The sequence below is a fragment of the Heterocephalus glaber genome, unplaced genomic scaffold (assembly GCF_053883595.1).
Source record: "Heterocephalus glaber isolate CG9 unplaced genomic scaffold, H.glaber_assembly_v1.0 deba00000621, whole genome shotgun sequence".
Taxonomy (NCBI): Eukaryota; Metazoa; Chordata; class Mammalia; order Rodentia; family Bathyergidae; genus Heterocephalus; species Heterocephalus glaber.
This window is the reverse complement of record NW_028258153.1, coordinates 14523738-14542752: the sequence shown is the minus strand read 5'-3', so window position 1 is coordinate 14542752 and position 19015 is coordinate 14523738. Positions and strand designations below refer to the sequence as shown.

Below are 19015 nucleotides of genomic sequence, written 5' to 3'. Positions count from 1 at the left end.
AAAAGTAAAAACACTAAGATTTTCTAATTATGAAGTTTAGGAATATGAAACATATAAATAATTCAAAAATGTGTATTCCAAATTGACCACTATTTCACTACTGTATTTTGGAGTGACTTGGATCATCATCTAGTTTAGCTCTCACTAGTTCTCACAATTTCTCCCAAATATCTGTTTATTTTACATGTACATTAAGAAAATTATATTATTCTTTATTTGCATTAAATAAATAATTATGAATTAAATTATTAATAAATGCAATAGGAGAAAAGTGCAGAGTGCCAAGAAGAAAGGCTGGCTTAGTCTCAGCATTCAGTAATGCAGGTCAACCTGCCCCCATAGACAGTTAAGGAAACAATTACATACTTAAAAATAAAGATATTGCTAACCATTCTTTCATGTTTTCAAAATTTTATATTGCATATCAGTGGATGTAAAAAAGTTTTTCTTTTTTAATGCAAATTGACCTTCAAGGTGAGTTACAAGAGAGGTATAACATTTATGCACCCGCTCCTTTGAAATGACTGTCCGTCTTTCCAGGTTGCAGGTTTGCTGGTGTTAAATTACAGTAATGACTACAACCACTGGCTGGCTACCAAGAGTCTAGGGCAATGGCTAAATGAAGAAAAGGTGAGAAAACTGAGGGCACCCAGAGTCAGTTGGAAAGGTATATGGAGATTCAATGGGGCTGAACAGATGAGGAAGTTTGGGAAGTTTGAGATCTTTCTATTTCTGTGGGGGTTTTGTTGTTTTGTTTGTTTTTGTTTTTAGTTTTGCTGTAATAGGCCAAACTGTCCAGACTTCATCCTTTAAACACAGAGAGCCACATAGTTTTAATTTATCCACAAGGTGGCACTCACACATGCTTGGTTGTATTTCTCATCTGGGAATGGGGGTAGGGAATGTTTTAATTTTCTATTCTCTTGAGCAACCTAAGTCCTCCCTGCCCTTTTATCCAGGAAAGAGTTATGTAACTGGCTTTATGGTTTCTAGTGCTAGCTGTATAGAATTACTGGCTCTGCAGGTCATGTAATCAATCCATACAGTAGTTTACAATTAGATAAATACATGTTAGGTGAGATAGGAAAAAGATTATAAAACCTTGTATTAAACTTTCCATACTTAAGATATTAACTTCTAATTAGATAAGAGGCTTCACCTTGCTTGAAAGTTGGAAGTACTTAATGTTAATGAACTAGGGCTTTATTTAGCTTCATCTCCAGTGTTACTGTAGCTGCTTTTTGTTCAACTTCGCCAGGACCAGTAATTGATGGAATAGGGTTACAAGAAAGCTCTGCCTCTCCAATGAGTGTCTACACAGTAGGGCTAAGTGTTGTCTTTTTGCAACAAAAAGTCTTGATCTAGGAAATTTCATTTTTTTATAAAGAAAAGGAAGAAGTCATCTATATTATATGTTCTGCCATTATCTGATTTATTTTCATTATCTAGACAGCTAATTTCCATAATGGTCATTCAGGAAACTTTTAAAAATGTTTCTTTTGGGATATTCAGGACATCTCATTTTATAGCTTCTCCATGTTGGGAGAAATGGCTTTAATGTGAGCTTCACCCCCGGCTGGCTTGTTTGTTTTTTAAATGGACTTTTAATCTTCCACAATCACAGACACATAGAGTAGAAGAGGGTCTATGATAGTAACCAATGCCTGTGTTTCTGATTCCTAATTCATTGTTCTTTCATTATATATATAGCACTGCATCTGTCTCTATCCAGCCCAGTCAGAGAAACTAAAACCAATGGAAGTGTTGCCTGGTTTATTAAGATGGGGAGGTGTTAGTACAACATGAGCATTTGACAGAGCCCTTCAGAAAAAAACTGTGCCGAGTGCCTACTGTGTGCCAGGAATATTTGACTCAGTCCATAGATTTGTAAAATATTGCTTATGAAATTCACTGATTCTGTTATTTCAAAACATATATATTGTACGTACAACCTATACACAAAATTATACACATATTTCAAACACTATATATGTATGTACATACCTATAGATTCTATTGTTTCAAAAGAAATACATTTATATATAATATTACTTATTTAATATCCTAGGTTAAATGCAACAAAATTGCAGCAGAATGATCTTCAGAATATCTCATTTTTTATTTTGAGGAAAGGCCTGTATATTAAGAGTCTCCTACCCTACCAGAGCAGCAATTTACTGTGTTCTGACAACACAGTCACCCTGGGTCAGAGGAAAGAAGGAGTGGGGAAATTATTTACTGCTCAAGAAGATAGATGAGGCCAAGTTTGTAACTCGAAAACAATATGCTGTATCTAATTTTCTCCATTTTCACTGTCACAATGATTTTTTTTTTCTTGTAGGTTCCCGCAATTTACGGCGTGGATACAAGAATGCTGGCGAAAATAATTCGGGATAGGGTATGATCATCATCTTTAGCCAAATCTACATTTCTTCACATACTTCTGCCCTCAGTTCCTGAGGGACCCATTAGCATGTAAAAGAACAAATCCTGCCAGATTCTTCTCTTTGGGTCTCTGTCACTTCGCTGTACTCTTTGCAGTGTAATTCTCAGGATTGAATACTTGTAACTAGATAGACCTGAGATTAATTCACCGGACAGGAATTTATTGAGTGCCCACCATGTGTTGATTGCACCAACAAGTCAAGACATTCATAATTCAGCTCATGTGACAGGACTTTAGTAGAACAAGTGGTGAAGGTAACCAAGTGCATAGCAATTTTAACTAACTTGAATATCCATCTGCTGAAGGATGCCAATCAGAAAGTGTACAGCATTGGTGCTGTTACTTATTTAGTTCTCTAGGAAGAATTATCCACAAAATTAGTGCGTTGTATTTTACGAGTGTGCCAAGTGAGGTTGCATGTGTTATCTGAATTATATAATTTTTATTCAGACTGTATTAATGACCAAGGTGATGAAAAGAAAGGTTATCTTTTGATTTCTTACCTAGTTGCTGCAACATCTGACCCCTCCTCTGAGAATATCTCATTGCCATCTGCTTTCTTCTTGCTAGAAGTTGACACTTTTTTCTATATGATGTCTTTATATTCCAAATTAGAAACATTCCCTCACTGATATTAACTAAATTCTTCAAATTCAGCTCAAGTTTTCTCATGCAATGTTATTACATAAAAAGTTAAAGATAAAAATTGAAAGTACATATGTGAAACAGATTCTTCAAGAAAATCTGTTGTGGATTCCTTGTTACAACACATAATTGGTCCTCTGTATCCATGGCTTCCACATTAACAGAGGCAACTAAAAGTTTGGAAAAAATTGTGTTTGTACAAACCTACAGGGACTTGCCTTATTCCCTAAACAATACAGTATAAATAGCTATTTACATAACACTTACATTTTTAAGTATTATAAGTAATCTAGAGATGATTTAAAATAAACAGGAGGATTTGCATAGGTCATATGCAGATACTGTGTCCTTTTATATAAGGAACCGAAACATCAGGTTTTGATATTTCAGGTGGGTCTTGGAACCAGTTCCCTCAAGATACCAAAAGGAACCCTATATTGACACAGGGACTCTAAGCAAAAAGAAAGACCAGGCTTTGAAAGTAACAATTTGGCTACCTATCTGATCAGAAGGAAGATAGTGAGGGTTTGTACAATCATTCTACTTTACTTCTACCTTTATTAAATCTTCCATAATTTTCCTGGGAATAGATGTCAGTGAGATTATATATTTTAAATAGATTCTTATGTTTTCTTAGCCTAACAGTGTGTGGGGGCAGTAAACAATGATGAGGCTTCTAAGATGAGAATAGAAGAAGGGAATAGAGTTGGAGAATTCAATGTAGGCTGCAGAATCACAAGTTGAATAAAATATACTCAGACCTAATGGTTTGGAAAAACTCTTTCCAAGACCACACTACATGTTTTGTATGATGTGTTGGGTTAAGATAAAGTCTCCTTTTATCATAGGCAGTTTGGCTTTTAAAAAGTTTCTCAAATAAATTAGCACAGATGAAATAGCAGTGCTGCCTATTTTATCTGTTCATAAATGATGCTAGTTCATAGTACAATATATATATTATAGCCTTTACTTCTAGTAATAATAGGTTGAAAAGTAAGATTGTATTTAATTCCGCACACTTTAAGAAAAAGTGAAGAAACAAATATCAATATTAAGGATCCTAAATGCAGTCAGAGGATTATGTGAGTTGGTTTTTAAAAAGCAAGTACAGACTATCATGAAATTTAGTAATGCAGTATGGAGGTCAGGGAGGTTTTGGTTAGTTTTCCCAGACTTTTACTCTTAGCACCAAAATAAGCATCATGTTTCCATGGTGTGTTGGCCTCTTCTACCCTCATTCACCAAGTGATTTCTCCAAAGAATCAGTATGTAAGGAAAATGAACTCATTTGTGAAAACTTCACAGAGCATTGAATGTTCTTTAAAGCTCAGGCCCTTGGGGACACTATGATCTCAACATGTCTAAAGCAGTTCATATTTTTATTGAAAATCTAGAAATTGGTGAAATGTTACACTTCACCATTTTTTGTGAACTAATATTATTATAAAAATGTGTAATAAGTTTTCATTCTTTTCAGTTTCCACTGTTTTTACATTTCATATTTTCTCCCCAATGGATTATTTTTACCACATCTCCCATGAAATGTCCTTAGGTCCTATGCACCAGGGAGTCTAAGGGAACATTAATACTCCAATGTGTACCAGGATGGGCCTGAGTGACCTGAATTATGATGCCTTTTGACTTTGCCTACACTAGTCCATAGCCTCTGCCCAGAAAGAACTAATTATATTTCCTAGAGTATTTCCCAAAGTGTATGTGCAAATTAATTCATTTTCCAGCTTGAGAAGATGAAGATCTTCTGATCATAGTTATGGCTATTTATAAAGATATCTAAATCATGGAGCAGCTGCTTAAAGTTCCTGTTAGATTATCCTGTCAGCACCTTCATCAATGCTTCCTTTTATCTGTCTAACTTTTAAAAATTTGATAGGGCACCATGCTTGGGAAGATTGAGTTTGAAGGTCAGTCTGTGGATTTTGTGGATCCAAATAAACAGAATTTGATTGCTGAGGTTTCAACCAAGGTGAGAGATTTTCCTTCATGTTTTATAGTTTTAGTTTCATTAACTTTGGATTTACCTTTTCTGTAATATCAAAATTTTTATTTAGGCCTATGTTATTTTCTAGAAGCACTAGAGTTGAGGTGGAAAATGGATCTGATAACAGCTAAAATACATATTATAAAATCAATGGATTCAAAGTTAATAACCTTTACTTACAGGTTTACATGGAAACCTTCATGCCCTGATTTGGAGGTTGGTTATTACTATTTAGTCATCCCTATCTTTTTCTTATTCTTTAGGTTAAGGCTTTAATAATATTAAATAAGAGGAGCACTGAATTGCCAAAGGCAGGCATGCAGTGATCAGAAACCAGGGCTAATATCCTGCCAGAAAGCCAATGGAATGTCATAGAAATCAGACACAGTAATCAGTTTAGGGTCATTTTATGCAAAGGAAATATTCTTTCCCATTAGTGACTTATTACATTATTACTGACTTTAAAAATTAGTGTTTATGATGATTATTTTGCCACCCTAAAGTGATATATGTTTAGGGTATATTTACAAAAAAGTATAGAGTACATTTTAGAAAGATGTTTGTTGGTCTTGATTGAAATTCAGTGTAGGTATGAGTGAGAATCTTCAGCTATAGTATCTGTCCTTGCGAAGCATAATAATCTGGTGGGACAATCAAGCAAGTAAATTACCACCTACAGAATCCAGTGACAAATGCTCTCCTTTCATGTGCATGGGATGCCACGGGGCATGTACAAGCAGCACCAAAATGGGACAGGTGCATCAGACAAGGCACTGCAGAAATTTTAGTCTTAGTAGGAGACACAGGGAGCCTATAGTTATAGTTATGTAATTGGAGAATAAGAACCATGTTTCAGGCAGAAAGAATGTCATGTGGTGAGAGCCATACAAGTGTGAAGCAACAGGTTTGGTAAAAGAGTTATGTGTAGTTTGATATGGCTGAATGGAAAGGCTCACATATATTAGTTCACAGATTTGGCCATGATGAGTGGAGATAGACTGGGGATAGATCTGGAGGATTTCTTGTCAGTGGCTGACCAGCAACACTGGAAGTTGTGGGGAATGCATTCAGCATCATGCTGGAGCAAAGCATAAGTGATTGGGCAGAGGTGCAAGCAACTAGAAGGTTAATGTGGCATTTTCCAAATGTGAAGAAGCCTGGCCTGGAGAAATTCACCTTAGAAAATTCTATGGACAAACAAGATTGAAAAACAGTGCATGATGTATTCCTCTTGGATAGTACTGAGGAAACTTCATGCCTTCATGACTGTGAGGCCTGGCATAACTTTTGTCATTCTCTATGGAGAGTGTGTACAGTTGATCCTCTGTATCTGCAAGATCTATATCCGTGGATTCAACCAACCATGATTGAAAATACTAAAAATTTTCAGACCAAAAAACAAACAAAAATTCTATGTTTATACTGAACATGCACACTTTTTTCTTGTCATTAGCCCCCAAATAATATAACAACTATTAACACAGTATTTACATTATATCAAGAATTGTAAGCAATCTAGAGATTTAAAGTCTACTGGAGGTTCTTTGAAAATACTACACCATTTTATCTAAGAGGTTTGAGCATCTCTGGATTTTGGTACCCAAGGAGGCTCTAAAAGTAGTCACTTATGCTGAGCAACAACTGTGATATGTTTGTGTAGAGACCAGCAAAAATGAGCATAACTACATTTTAAACTCTTTTGAATCAAGTTGAGTGTTAAAAACTGGCTATTTATTAATGCCAATGCAGTTAAATAATTTTAAACAACTTCATTATAGCAATTATAAAAGGTGTATTTAACTTAGGGATTACATATACCATGGAACTTCTATTTGATTATATGCCTTGGAAATGCTGTAACTTATTTATTGTCTTTAATTGTAATTTGATGTAGCTACAACTAGATGGTAATATTGCTTTACTTTGTAGCAGAAGCCTAAGGTTAAGAATGAATCTATACTTTGCAAATTATTGGATGAGAAGATTACCTGTAGCATTCATGGATCAATTCAACAATAATTCCCAAGATCATGGAAAGACTAGGGATAGTTTTCTCTGATGTAGTCAGCAGGAGGAAAATAATATTGACACATTCTTTTTATATGAAGTATGAGGACTATGATATCACATTCTGTATAGACTTTGTGGAGAGCCAGACACTCCAGCTAGAGTAAAATTCCCTTTTAAATATTCAGATTTCTCCTTTAATATAAAAGATTTGTAAATTATAAAATCATCCTAAATTCAGATGTGCTCACTGACCCTTGAAGCCAGAAGCAGTGTGGCCAGCCAGCCCTCTAGGCTTTCTGTTTTTGTGCTTTCTCCTTTCGTGACTTTCAATACTGCTTCTTGCATAACTGTCTGTGAAAATTGATCTGCCTCTGAGCAGTGCTTAAGGCATAGATAGTGATTATGATATGTTCTTCGATCCTTTTATGAAATCTACCATTTAAATGCAAACGATTGCACTGTGACCTAAAGGGATCAGTGGCCTATACTAGCTTAGCAATTCCTCTAGTTCACATACTAATTTTATCCATTTAGCCTCACTGCTCGAGCCTAATGTACAGTGATTCAGCTCTACCCCATCTGATCTTTATCACCGTTTGAGGATCAAGTGGTATTTAAAGCATTATGTATCTATTACTACATCTATCTAGTGCTAAGATGAGGTGACAATAAATTCCATTGTTAATGAGGCAAAACATGGGAAAGCTGGTTGTTAGCTATGGAAGCAACCACTTTCTTAGGAATCCTTATTATTACAGCAATCAAGAGAATATAAAAGAGTAAAATACTTTTTTCTTATAAAAAAGATAGGGTCTATGGCACTTGTGCCTTTCTTACAAATTTAGTGTTAACTCCCACTCATTTTCAAGTAGCTAATGATCAATTTATTAACCAATGGAAGTGCAAAGCGTTTTCAGTGGCATTTGTAATATAGGTGTATGGCTTGTAGCTGTGAATTCCCTTTCACTTTCTGTTTTTTAAAATGGCAGGATGTCAAGGTGTACGGTAAAGGAAACCCCACGAAAGTGGTAGCTGTAGACTGTGGGATAAAAAACAATGTCATCCGCCTACTAGTAAAGGTAAGTAATTTGTCCCTTCTCAAGGGCAGGAGTAATATTTGTTGTTCATGTTCAAACTAGTGAATTCTCTCAGAATGTCAGGAATCTTTTCTCTTCTTGGTGCCTTTGATCTAGAAAGCAACATATTTATCTCTATTCAAGTTAAAAATACAGATTTCTATGTTTAAAAAAACCCTCAAGGAACACAAAAAATGGGAGAAAATGATGACTGCTCCTACCACTTATCGAATGACTTTTGAGACACGCCACTGTCACTTTTATTGAGATTTAAAGATGACCAAAACCAGAGTCTGTCTTATAGCTCCTCCATTGGCCTATATTTATTATGGACCACAAGTTTGCAGGCTTTATGCCCTGATATAGTAAAAAAAAAATTATTCATACTGCTTTTATATCAACTTCTAGACAACCAAAGAAAGATTAACTTTAAAAATCTTGAAATTGAAGTAGAATTTAACCACTGTAACGTTTTCTTAAATATTATTTTGTTGAAATTTCCCTTCCCCTTCCAGTTTCTGTCTCTGTCTCTATGTATATTCGAGGCACCCTGTTTCTGTCTCTGTCTTTCTCAGACATATATACACTTTTATAACACCAAATTATTAGTGGTGGCAGCATAACTCAATGGTACAGTGCTTATCTAATATGTGGAAGGCCTTGGTTTAGATCTTCAGCACCACAAAAACCAAAACCAAACATCAGATTACCCGGGATATAGAGGTATTCTTTAATCCACCTTCTTATTGTTAGACAATATCAGCAATATATGATGATTTCAAATTCTTGTCATTTTTATTAATAAAAATTTGCATGGAGTTTTCAGTAGCAGATATGGCCTACTCATGTTCCAATCTCATCTTACGATTTTAATTTATGTCATCCATTTTCCCGTTGCAGACTTCTTAACATCTCTCATACCTTTGGTTGGTAGGAAGGAGCCTGCTAGCAGTCAGGAAATGTATACAAATTTCCCTGGAGCAGCCCACAGTCAGTCGCCAGAGTCAATGTAGAGTTCTTTTGTCCCATGGGTAGGCAATCACTAAATCCTTCGCACAGCTTTTGGATTTCTCCAATGAACTTAAACTCAATGAGTCCACAGTGGTGGCTGCTTGATAATGTAGACTTTATTGGTTGACACATTGCGAGTGTCCTGCAGAGTCACTTCTCTATCTTATTGGCACTTCTTGGAAAAATTTTCAAATAAGCTTATTTTTCACAAATCCTTGTCTCAGAAAATGCTTCTTAGGGATACCCTTAAAAATACTTTCCTGTATACTTTTACAACAAAAAGCTCTAGTTTCCCCTCAGAATATAAATAGCATAGATAACAAGAGAAAACTTTAGGAAATAAAGTTCATTAAAATTTAATCAGAGCAAAAAAAGCAAAAAAGAAAAAGCTGAGTGGTGGGTCAACTTAAATTCTGCAGAATTTAAATTAAATTATCTTTGTTTGCAACTCTGTCCCATAGCTGATGAGGGTACCCTGAACCCATGCAAATGCACTGAAACTGTTCAAGAAGTGCAGAAAAGTGGTTTACCTATCCTTTTAGGATCAAAACTTCAGTGGCCTTTCCCTTCCACTTTTCATTGACCATTGGCTCCATTTATATAACATAGAACCCAATTAGCTATGCAAAGAACTTTTTTGCTTAACATTTTAAAATTTAAGTTGTGTACAATGTTTTCCTTTCCTACAATGAAGGATTAGTCAAGAGAATGTCCAGAAAAATCATGTATTGCTGAAAGAAAATGCTATACGCCCATTTTTTTGTTTCTTTTCCAGCGAGGAGCTGAAGTGCATTTAGTTCCCTGGAATTATGACTTCACCCAGATGGAGTATGATGGACTTCTGATTGCTGGAGGACCTGGGAACCCCACTCTTGCACAGCCACTAATTCAGAATGTGAAAAAGGTACAGGGACCCTGGGGAACTGTGTGTCGGTGTGAGGTGAGGGCCATAATTGATTAGTACTTGTATTTGTGACCTTTGAGGCAATTTTGGCATAGTTATTGTAGCGAATCCAACATGGAGATAATTCTAGAGGGAGCAGAACTTTTCTTTAGGACTGTGTCCTCTAGTTAAAAGGGCTGGATCCTAATCTCCACATGTATCTTTCCTTACAATTGCAAAATGATAACTCAGGTTCCTCACCACTTTGTGGCAACCTAAAAGACCTTCCTGTTTCCAAAGAGGCATTCAATTAAATTTAGTTGAGTCTGAATGTCAAGTACATTGAATTGAATTTTAATGCTTTAAATTCATCAATCATGTCCCTTAGATTCTAACTTTTCACTCAGTTGCTATTTTCTTTACTTTGTTAAATAAGAAAGAAAAAGAAGGATGCTTCATTTTTATTCTTTCAGTGGGAAGTGAAATCTTTTGGAACTATGTCCAGATTAGTAAACATCTTCTCTGATTTAGGTTTTGGAGAGTGATCGAAAAGAGCCATTGTTTGGAATTAGTACGGGAAATCTAATAACAGGATTAGCTGCTGGTGCCAAATCCTACAAGATGCCCATGCCCAACAGGTAAGGCAGTTATCCTTTTTTGTGGTCCAACTAGCTCTAGAATACTTTTGATAACCAAACACGAAAGACTTAGAAAATGTATAAGCCATTTCTTCATGGTAGGCAACCATCCTATGACATAGCTCACACTTATCTGACTACCTCATTCTACTTTTATTACATTTCTGAAAGGCAGTCTTCTCTAACGATAACTTTGCCATAATTTAAGGTTATTTTCCTTCCCTTGGCATAAATTGAGGTTATAATACTCAATCAAGTGGTATTCCAAGGGGAACTGTTCTGATTTGAGCTTGATTTCAGGGAACTGATTACACTTTAAGAAGCTAGTTGATTTAAGAACAGAGAAATGTTCAAATTCTCTTTGTTTCATCTCTTTGCCTCAGATGATGTTAATTTATTTAATGCCAGGTCCTCCCTCACAGCCCACCCTCCTCCACATAAAATATAATTCAAAGTAATTTAGGTTTGCATAGTCATCTATTTATTTTTTCCCAAGAACTTTCCTCTGGCTTTAATATTACTTAAAATAAGTCACTTATATTTGTCTGTTCCTATTGTTCTAGTGAGAAACTCTATTAGTTATGAGTACTTTTCTAAAGCTGATTATAGGAGTTTAATAGACCTGATATTTAACACACAACAAAGCCCCCTGAATTGATTTTTGTTGCTAAAATTATTGAGATTAGCAATCTGTGACTTTTCTCACAAAGTGATTTTCACTAAGCAATTGAAACTTTGGAATTTTAAGAGGCTTTTATTGTTCACTACTTTATAACTAATGCATGTAATACTCTTTCCTTTTTTCTCTTTTGTTTTTCCTCTTTTCTCTCCAGAGGACAGAATCAGCCTGTTTTAAATATTACAAACAGGCAGGCTTTCATTACTGCTCAGAATCATGGCTATGCTCTGGACAACGCCCTCCCTGCTGGTTGGAAACCACTTTTTGTGAATGTCAACGATCAAACAAATGAGGTAAGTGTTCTGTGTACATCTGTTCAGGTGGCGGTGAGAAATTCAAGGCTTTTATTTCTCTGTTATACAGATTTGGTTTCCTGTTTGTGTGGAATTTTGGGGTGTGTGGGTGTGGAAGAACTCTTATGTATTATTTCTCATAGTCCTCCACTCTTCCAAAAATGATTTCTCTCTTATTTTTTTCTCAGTTGACTCATTATAATTCACTGTTTGCCTCCTTAATCAACAATCATCTTACACTTTCATTGTTAAAGGGCCATTAGTCCAGATCTGTCTAGGCTCAGTTCTGGGACTCAGCACAGGAACAACTCTTGAGAAGACACTTAGAGAAATAATTTATGAGGGGGAGAGAATAGAACAATTTAGGTTTATGTTGATCAAAGCCCACAGGGGCCCAAAAAGCTATGGACCATTCCCCATTATTATGGGGAATTACATCCATTTGAGTCTTTATCGGTCCATTTCCTGTTCTTACCAAAAATTCTGATATGTTAGTTCTTAGGCTCCAATCATGGTTCTTAATAGTACTGTTAGTTTTTAGAATGTTATTAAGCATTTAACTCAGTCTTTCTTTATTTGAACTTTATTGTCTACTGAGTAATACATGGCTACACTTGACATTTGTTGTTACAGAAGGAATTTCTTTCTGTTTCTTCTTCCTGTAGGGGATTATGCATGAAAGCAAACCCTTTTTTGCTGTGCAGTTCCACCCAGAGGTCAGCCCAGGGCCAACAGACACTGAGGTATGTCAGAAAGATGAGACCTTAAAAATACATATTTCTGTAAAAACTCAAGAAATGAAAATAATCATTCCACATAATCTTGGTGCAGAATATTCTCAAGAAGAGTGCTTTGGTAACACACATTTTGTATTAAAATTTCCTCATGAATATCATGGAGTAAATTATAATCTTTTTTTTTAAGAGGAAAATCCCTTAAGAAACCCAAGAAATGCTATGATGCTATTTTTATTGAAACCCATTATCATTCAAATATATTTAGTCTTGAAATTTACAATTGTTGTACTATGCAAATGAATTCCCTCTTGCTCTCTCCTTCTCATAACTGAAATGAAATTTTAATCCCCCATCTGTGATTTCAAAAAAATTCCTATGGCAACTGGTTGTGTAGCCACTAAGGGAGAATAAACAGCATCAGGAGAAAGAAGAGGGGTAGGGAAGAGGGGAGAGAAAGGGCTGCCGGCACATTCATGCCATTCAGATTGCTTAAGAAAAGGACTAAAAGGAATGCTTACAGGAGTTTTGTTCCTTATCTAAATATTTTTACTTTTAAATGTGACCTCTCAGTTCAAGCAGATCTTTCTGAAATAAAAGTTCACAGTGTCACCTGGAAAAATTTGGGAAGTGTGGTGTGTTTCTTCCTGTGTTACACCCAGGGACCTCCAGTAGTAGTGCTGATAGTTCCTCGTTGACAGTAGATAACTCCCAGAAAAGACATCTAGGTAAAATGAAGAGGAGAATAAGAATTTTCCCTTCATAAACTCTGCTCTTTTGAATCTAAATAGCCTTTTACAGATATTTATATTTTCTTCTTGTTTTAGTATTACTAAGAAATATTGGTTCTTCATAGCCCAAACCAGTATGGCATTGCCTACTCATGATGAAACACATAAAAAAATTTAGTTATGTATTTCATCTAACACAGGCTAAGTATTTTTTAAAATTTAAATTGTTTACCCATATTAGCAATTCAGATTATGCTATGTAATCAAATACATGATGATTTAATCCTATTTTTTGTCCTACTAAATAATTGCAAAAAGAATACCTTTGTTGAAATTTATCATGTCTACTGAAAAACCAGAAAAAAACTCATTGGTAAAGTTCTAGATTAATCTTTAGAGATTATCTTTAGAGCTGGGAGAAAATTCTTAAAAAAGCATTTCTAATTTTAGGACGTAAAGTAATACATTTTCATTTCTTTTATCTAACTACAATTTGATTTAGAAGAAAATGATACACAATTAAAGGTCTGCAAACTTGATATTCACAAAAGGCATCCGAAATGTCTATTTTCTGCTGAAATCTTCCTCTTTCTAGGACTTCAAGGGAACAGCTAGAAGTATTTATTTGATCTAAGTTTTATGGTAAAAAAGTAGATATTTAGTTATTGACAAAAAACAAAAATCAAAAACTTAAACCAAAATCAATAACAAATCACATATATTGCATTGGAAAATTTTTACTAAAAAACATAATGTCCTGGAAACATGCTAACAAAACGCATATTTGTTATTTACCTGAAGTTCCAATTTAACTAGTACTCTGTATTTTACCTGGCAACCTGAGGAATTTGGAAGCTTCTAACTGGTTGATTGTATTTCTTTTCTAGTATCTCTTTGATTCCTTTTTTTCACTGATAAAGAAAGCAAAAGGTACCACTGTTACATCAGTTCTACCAAAGCCAGCGCTGATTGCATCTCGAGTTGAGGTCAGTATATGTAGGCTTGTTTTTGCCTTATGCGTTTTGAATTTTCTTTATCATGTTCTGATTTTTTAAGTGAATGATGTAAATCACAGGAATGCCTATGAAAGATGACTTTTACATTGTATTTATCTATCATTTCACAGCTAGTTACTGTATTTGGTTTGTTCTTGAAGATATTGTTTGGAATTATGTTTTCATTTGAAATCATATCTTTTAAATTTTACTTCTTCTAGAATGTTTGAAATAACACAATTTAATAAAGACTAGTATTTAGTTTATAATTTGAAATATTTCACATTATGAAAAATTTTATAATGTTATGTAGTATGAGATGAAATTCAGAGTACATAATCATTACAGTTTGTAGAATTCTTTTCATTTTAACTAGAAAAAATATTCAACAGCATAAACTGAATGAAAAGGTAAATAGATACAGATTAATATAGCATAAGACTTCAATACTTATTTGGCTATGTACATGTTAACGTGAAAAGATTTCTACCCATTTCCTTCATAAAGTGCATATATACCCACACCATTATTATGTAAAAGAAGGATGCATGTGTATTTTCAACAATATGTACATATATATACACATAGGTATATATTAACATATATATTTGTATAGCTATTTTTTGATATTTATATGTATTTAAGTTGATGTAAAACCTCTTTCACATTTTTTTCACTTACCTTAAACACATGTGCATGAGCTTCAGAAAGTGCAGTGAAATTAGAGATGTTTAAATTGTTAATCTTTTTCCCCACATAGTCTATGTTTTTCAAAACATCATACTTGAAATTACTACATAAGCTCAGGCAATATAGTTTATTTTCTATACTCTTGAAAATGCCTTGTTTCCACCATTTAGTAACAAAAGTCATTGTCTTTTTCTTATTGTCTCTAGGTTTCCAAAGTCCTCATCCTGGGCTCAGGAGGTCTGTCCATTGGTCAGGCAGGTGAATTTGATTACTCGGGATCTCAAGCTGTCAAAGCCATGAAGGTGAGAGAACTTGGGCTCTGCTAGAGTTAATATATTCCCCTTAATGAGTCTAATTAATGTTTTATAATTTAGATTTACGACAGTACCTCTTTTCAAAGTCACTATCATTATTTTTCTTAACTATTCTTTCACATCTATATGAAGAGAAGTTTGGTCACACATAAGAGTTTTCGTTTTCTCAAATATGCATGTCTACCAATTTAAGAGGTTAGATTGGACTCCAAAATTATTTAAGTTATTGACCACATATTGAAAAAATATAAAGCTACATTTATAGATGCTGCTCATTCCTTTTGAGGCAGTGTGCTTTTAGAATATATTTATCTTTCCTGTGAAAGAGGGAATTTGGGCATCTTTGGTGGATTAAAGTACATCACACGCTCTGAGGATGCTTCAGACATCTCTATGGAGGAAATGGGAAGCTCCAGTTGGGAGAGCAAGGGCAGCAGTGGGTTTTTTTTTGAGCATTAAGAATTATTATCTCTCATTAGGGAGCCCAGTTTCTTATTAGTGACTTGGAAAACTATGTGGGGTAGCTGGATTTTCAAATGAGAAAGAGAATTTGAAGTGAAGGATTCCGTCTCTGTTTCTTGTCTTTCTTGAGATCTTCTCAGTCATTGTAATAAAATAAATCTTAAGAGGAATTCTGTTGTTGTTTAAGGTATTTCTGTTGAAGAAGTAAGCTGGCCTCTCTTTGACATCCTTATTTCCCCATGGTCTGTATCTTGGTGCTAATCAGGCCATCCAGAGGCAATGTGAGTACCCAGTGACCTTGCCTCAGGGCTTGACCAGTAAAGGCATTCCCCAGAGACCTGGCTGGTAAGAGCAGCATGGAGTTGGCAGCGGGAGAGAAAGACAGCAGTATGGAAAAAAGTTGACTGAAGTTTTCTTTCTTTTAAATATTGTATAGTCAAAGATTTTCCCTAGTAGATGTCTACAGAAAAGAAGTAGAACATAGCCCCAGTTTCCTTATTCATCTTCCTGTTTGTCTTCTTTTTCATATTCTTCTCCATGTATGCTTGGCTGTACATACATGTGCTTTTTTTGTAGATATTTTCAGAATGATGTCTTACTTTATTGTCTGATGATGGAATTTCTTATTAGATACAAATTAAAGGGTATCAAATGGTTTAGATTGGTTAGGACCCAATCTAGGTATGTTCAGGATTTAAAATACCTTAAGGTAACCTAACATTTTATGCTACTTGAGAATTTTACAAAGATTTTATATTTCATAGTTTGTACTTCTATATTTTATATCCATCTTTAACTGGACAGCATGAATTATTAGATATTGTATTATAATTAAGTAGGAGACTAATAAAGTTTAATTTATAAACGAAACATGTTACTAAAATTATATGGTGCTCGTTCTATACCCAGAATTAGAAAAAATTAAAAAGTAATGTAAAATTAATTAAAATGATTTGAAATTATAAGTTTTTAAATGAGCAGAGGCTTGCTGGGCATGGTGGTACAGGCCTGTAATCCCAGCACGCTGGGAGTCTGAGGCAGGATGATCAAGGCCAGCTGATGAATTTAGCAGTTTTGTGAGACATAGTCTCAATATAAAAAATAAAAAATATATCTGGGGATGTAGCTCAGTGTGAAGGTCTTGGGTTCAATCTTTAGTACTGGAAAAAAATGGATATGAGTGGGATCTTTCTGCATAATTTATAAAAAGTCATATTTGTTGTACAGCACATTCAGAAAAAAACTTAGATATACTTAAATTTCTTGATAGTTCTCTTTAATGAGACTTGCTATAACTTCTGCTAAAGATGTTTTCAGTTGTAATTCAATTATTTAAATTCCAATGTATGTTCCAAATGGAGTTATTTACCTGTATGTATCTTTTCAACACTTTGTTAATAACAACAATACTTTTATTCTAAAGGTTTTTAAAAAAATCTTGAGATGACTCATATTGAGGATAAAGCACAGGATTTGAATCATAACACTTGGTTTAGAGCCCTAATATTGCCATTTATCAGCTATTTGACCTTTGTCAAACTCTTTAACCTTATTGAATCTCAATTTTTTCATCTAAAAGGTGGAACTCTCTCTCATAGTCAGTATAAAGATCAATCAAGTTAATAAAAAGTGTATCATATGCATTAAGGGACTACTTGAATACAAAGCAGCACAAACTATGTTTAATTTTTATTAAGTTCTTCCTCCAAGGATATATAGGGCTTTGAAAGCATGATTTCTGTCCTTTCATCTAAATATTTTGTTGACTTTTTAGAAAAATTTAAAATTGACTTGCTAATTTGTGAAATAATAGGAACCATCTGACCATATTTCATAATTATTTTGCCATGAGTCAGCCTCATTTTGCTTTATAAAACTATTATTCTTAGCGGCCTAAGTGAAGAATTCTTTTTAAGGTCTCTCTAGATGTAGAAATGGCATATGCTATGAATGCCATCCTGCACATACCAGGCACACACACACACACACACACACACACACACACACACGTGAGACATAAGTCTCAAGATAAAATATAAACACTAATTTATATTTTTATGTTTTGCCATATGGTTATTTTCTTTTTATAGAATATGCAGAACAATTGAGCAGTGCTCCTTGCTAAAGTAGTACAGTAGGAATGAATATTTAGGAAAAAATTGGGCCAGCAAAGAGCTCTCAGTTCTTCTAGTGAGAAGGGAACACATTGTCCAACATTTTAAATGTTCACTCAATGTTGTTCTCAGACAAATAATAGAAGGGGTCATAGCTTTTGATGTTATCTCTGGTTCATTTCGTGTTTACTCATTTAAAAAGTGTTGGAATATTTTATTCTTTTGTCCACTCTTTGTGGGCCTCCAGATAAATTTCATAGAAATGGTCTCCAGTTTTGCTTGATGTCTTTAATGACAAGGACTTCATGGTGATTGTTGTGTGGCATGTTTTTTTGTTGTTGATAGTTTGTTTCTAAACAATTTCTTCCTTTCTTTGAGAAAATGCTTGTCTTCATTTTATTTCCATTTCTTTGCCCTCTCACTGATCTCTAAAGCGAGCCCTCAGAATAACCCAAAAGCTTCTTACTTTGTAACCCTTCATTCTATTGTAGCCATTCTCTTCTTTAGACTGTATATTCAAATACTTGATCATATGATTTCTTTCAGGAAGAAAATGTCAAAACTGTCCTGATGAACCCAAACATTGCTTCAGTTCAGACCAATGAGGTGGGCTTGAAGCAGGCAGACACTGTCTACTTTCTTCCCATCACTCCTCAGTTTGTCACAGAGGTCATCAAGGCAGAACGGCCTGATGGCCTAATTCTAGGCATGGGTGGTCAGACAGCTCTGAACTGTGGTAAGTTCTTTTAAATCTGGTTGCAGAATTTTGACCTGTGTTCATATGTGTCATATACTCTCGTATTTTATATGAACTTGTATAGTAATTGTGTTCTTTTCTTTTAATGTGTGAAGAAATAGTTAGCAAAGAGACACCTAAAATCACCATCTGATAACCATCACCAGTTTATTTCACAACCATCTGTGAGACAAGAAACATTTCACTTTATTGCTCTAGAGTAGCCACATAGGTTTCTTGGCATTCCCTCCTCTGTCTTAGGATATTGCTTTTATCACTGAAGGTGATAAAATCACTGTTATGATTGAAAAATGAAAATTCATGTTGTTTATTTTATTAAAATGAAAATTAACATTGAGTTTGTATCGGTCCTACAGCATAGTTTTTGTTACTTTCACATGTATTTTCATGATAACATGCTCCAGTCTCTACCATTGCTTCAGAGATTTTCCGAGTTCAGTGCTCTATCCTCCTGCAATGATTCTGATGTTTGCAACTAGATCATGAGTGAGAATCTCTTTAGGTAGCTGGGGTAAACAACTGGGAATATAATTTGCAT

The 19015-nt window shown here is 34.6% G+C and overlaps 1 protein-coding gene across 5 annotated transcripts in view; it reads left to right on the top strand.

Moving 5' to 3' along the window:
• Positions 1-19015, top strand: part of Cps1 (carbamoyl-phosphate synthase 1) — a 136556-nt gene that overhangs the window by 36122 nt on the left and 81419 nt on the right. For all 5 annotated transcript variants that reach the window (XM_004851110.4, XM_087206170.1, XM_087206171.1 and 2 more), the window contains 11 exons: positions 541-630; positions 2342-2398; positions 4983-5075; positions 8090-8179; positions 9963-10091; positions 10602-10708; positions 11542-11680; positions 12346-12423; positions 14033-14131; positions 15037-15132; positions 18267-18456. In XM_004851110.4, coding sequence (XP_004851167.2) covers positions 541-630; positions 2342-2398; positions 4983-5075; positions 8090-8179; positions 9963-10091; positions 10602-10708; positions 11542-11680; positions 12346-12423; positions 14033-14131; positions 15037-15132; positions 18267-18456 — 1168 coding nt within the window. The remainder of the gene's footprint in view (positions 1-540; positions 631-2341; positions 2399-4982; positions 5076-8089; positions 8180-9962; positions 10092-10601; positions 10709-11541; positions 11681-12345; positions 12424-14032; positions 14132-15036; positions 15133-18266; positions 18457-19015) is intronic.